General features: G+C 41.9%; 1 protein-coding gene across 1 annotated transcript in view; it reads left to right on the top strand.

Moving 5' to 3' along the window:
* The first annotated feature begins 669 nt into the window (after positions 1 to 669).
* The window catches only part of LOC119418181 (transforming growth factor beta-3 proprotein), a 14,725-nt gene continuing 11,925 nt past the window's right edge, over positions 670 to 3,469 (top strand). The window contains exon 1 of the mRNA XM_037685438.1: positions 670 to 1,035. Coding sequence (XP_037541366.1) covers positions 690 to 1,035 — 346 coding nt within the window. The 5' untranslated portion in view covers positions 670 to 689. The remainder of the gene's footprint in view (positions 1,036 to 3,469) is intronic.

The following is a 3,469-nucleotide window of genomic DNA, read 5'->3' as shown; positions in this document are numbered from 1 at the left end:
TTGGGTAACAAATAATTAAAAAAACGTTTTTTTATGATTTGTTTGTCTTTTATTTTTTGTGTTTGTTTTTAAATGAGCAACAGCAAGTTTCCCTATTTGTCGCTAGAGGGCGCCAGACTCAGAAAATTTAAACCCAGTTAAGAAAGAGTCTGTGGAGAAAACAAGAGAAACTGAACTTTTAACTTTAGTTGTTTCGTTTTTACACTGCTATTGATTTATTTGCTCATAAACCATTTATCATTTCCAGTTGGATGTCTCTTCCATCTTTAAGGGGCCCCTGCATGATTTGGGCTTGGTGGGGGAGGGTGGGGGGAGACTGCGGTCCCTCCTCCGTCAAACGTCAGTGCAAACCTATAAAGCTCATCTGAGGCACTTCTAGCTGCTGCTGTGTCCTCGGAGACATCGAAGAGGCTCTAAAACATCAAGGACAGAAGGAGGGGGACCGTGCCAAGCGGAGGGACGACCACATCTGTTGGGACTGAGCGCAGGATGCGATACAGTCTTTTTCCTTCTATTTGGATCAGATGAAGTTTATAAACGTCCGTTTGAGACTAAGTTGAAAGATTTTTGAAAGTAAAATCTTATGAAAACACGCAGAAGGGTCAATCCAGAAGTTTAAAAAAAAGTTGTTTTTTTTGGAGGAACATTTTCACTTTTTTCTGCAGAGCGAAGCAAATGCGCGCAGAGAGATGCATCTGGCCAAGGCGCTGCTGTTCGTCCTCCTCCTCAACTGCGCGACCCTGAGCTCCCCACTGTCCACTTGTGCCACTGTGGACCTGGACCACGTGAAGAGGAAGAGGGTCGAGGCGATCCGAGGTCAGATTCTGAGCAAACTCCGGCTCACGAGTCCCCCGCAGTCCCTGGGACCGAACAAAGTCCCGTACCAGATCCAGGCGCTGTACAACAGCACGAAGGAGCTGCTGGAGCAGCTGGGGAGGGACAGGAGGCAGAGCTGCGGGCAGGACAACTCAGACACGGAGTACTATGCCAAAGAGATCTACAAATTCAACATGCTGTACGGACCGCCTGAAAGCAGTGAGTGAAAATGGTTTAACGCGGCTCTTGTGCGTAATTACGCACGGACGCTCCATGTGCCAACCAGATGATTTAGCCTTGAAAATGTAAATATATGTCACTAAAAACGATGTTTCTGGCTTATATCACTGATTATGCTCATAAATGTGTTCAACCTCAGCTTCAGGATTAATTTCCACTGTTGGTTTAAATTAAACCTTAAGATGAGCAGAGGGAAACCAAGTTTGGATCAAAATACGTTTTACCTTCAGTGTGATTAAAAAAAAAGTGAGCACATTTCAAATGATGATATGTGTCTTAATTTCCAATAATTAAAACTCAGATGATGCTGCAGTGAGCTGAGCCAACCTGTTTTAAAGTCTGAACCTGTGTTCCAGGAAGGTCACTCCCCTCCTTTACTCCCAACTTCACTGGGTTTTTCTTTACTTTCTTTTTTTTCCCTCCTCCTCTTTATGGATCATGTTCCCCTTCCCAGATGTTCCCATTTCCTTTCCAGTTAGGCCCAAATGAGAGGGACATCTGCCCGGGCGGATGGGGATGCCTTTTGGGGGAAAGCAGTAGGAAAAGTTAACAGAGCTGAACAGGAAGGGTTGGATGAGAGAGGGACCTCTACATTAACCTTGAAAGATGGATCTACCCCCCACTGAAGAGCGTACAGGGGGAATGAAGCCCCCACAATTGCGCATAACTTTAAGGGCGCTGTGTGATTTGGTCTAATGATTAGGCAGTAAAATATTTGCTGTTAAAGTTTAACTTCAAACAGAGAGCGAAGCTTGAACGACTCCATTCCTCACTTTATAACTCTTAAAAACAATCAGCTTGGTTTACAGCGGCCTGTGTGGACGGGTCGGACTTGTTCAGAAGAAGTTGTTCGCCTTCTTTTCACTTGAGCCTTCCATGTGTTTTTTTTCTCCAGTGCGCTGAGAGGGACATGTGTCATTACTTGAAAATAAAAGATTCAATCAGCATGTGGTTTTATTGAGAACACAGAAGGGGGATAAAAGCTGCGTGTGAGTCCAAAGCAAAGCCCAGTTCATGACACCACAGCTCCTTTGAAATCAACAGGTGTTTCCCAAAAAGCTGTTTTCCCTCAGAGATGTTCTGCTTTGAGTTTCACAATGACTTGGACAAAGAAAATCAAATATATATATATATATATATATATATAAATATATATATATATATATATATATATATACACACCTCTGCAGTGGCTCTTTGTAGCGTTGATGAAAACTAACTTAAAACTATATTTTATTGATTTTTAAACTAACAACAACAATAAAGGGGCTAGTTTTTGGAGTTTTCCTGTCAATTATTTTATAAAAATAGTAAATTGACTGTACTTATATAGCGCCTTTCTATCTAATCAAGATACTCAAAGCGCTTTACAACACAATCTGTGCCCTCGTTTACCTCCACACACACATCCACACAGCTTTCTTCTAGATCTCTACAAAACTAATCTTAATCTGTAGAGATTAATCAGAGCTTTATCACATTCATACACCGATGAGACACACATCAGAGGTGATGGGGAGTTCAGTGTCTTGCCCAGGGACACTTCAACATGTGACTGCTGGTGGAATTGAACCCCCAACTCTCCCATTGGAGGATAACTGCTCTAACCACTCAGCCACAGCCGCCCTCGAAATGTGAATAGTTACACAAAAGTAATCCATAGAAAAATGCAAAGGTGACATTTTATTCAACTTAATACGTGCTGTACAGTACCTGTACATATATATATTAAATTAAGTTATATTTCAAATGTAAAACTTTACCTTGAGGTTTTTTTTTTTACGGTACAGTATTGGAACTTGTGTTTATTGCAATTTTAAAGGTTGGGATGGTACTAAAATAAATAAAATAAAGATGCGAAACAAAAAGGGGGATAATAATAATTGTTAAACCTATTGATTGTGGTTTACACTCATCTGCAGGTCAGAGGTCACTCGTTCAGGGATGAAGATGTTCACATCCTTGATAGAAAGGAACAATGGTTGAGAGAGGAGTGGAGGAAGCCATCTTTGTGACGAGAAACCGTCCATCCAACAATGTTCAGTCAGGTCATCTGGATGGTTTCCTTTTTTGCTGAGACATTTTGTCCTTCATCCAAAGGACTTATTCAGTCCGAAGAGTCACAAACAAACTGGAGTCCCACAAGCAACATACTCTCATAGTGGGAAAAAAACCCAGTTTGCTGGTGATAAGATGGTTTCTGGGGCCCACCCTCTCCTCCATCAACTTCTCTGAGGCAGCCATGCCAAAATGTTACGTGTGGGACTCCAGTTTGTTTGTGGCTCCTCGGACTGAATAAGTTCTTTGGATGAAGGATGAAATGTCTCCGCAAAAAAGGAAACCGTCCAGATGACCTGACTGAACACTGTTGGATTTGTACCTGGATTATTGAACATGAAGTTTGTTGGATTTG

Source organism: Nematolebias whitei, chromosome 12, assembly GCF_014905685.2.
Source record: "Nematolebias whitei isolate Nwh7 chromosome 12, NemWhi1, whole genome shotgun sequence".
NCBI classification, from domain to species: domain Eukaryota; kingdom Metazoa; phylum Chordata; class Actinopteri; order Cyprinodontiformes; family Rivulidae; genus Nematolebias; species Nematolebias whitei.
Note: the sequence above shows the minus strand (reverse complement) of the source record. Positions and strands in the feature narration are given on the sequence as shown.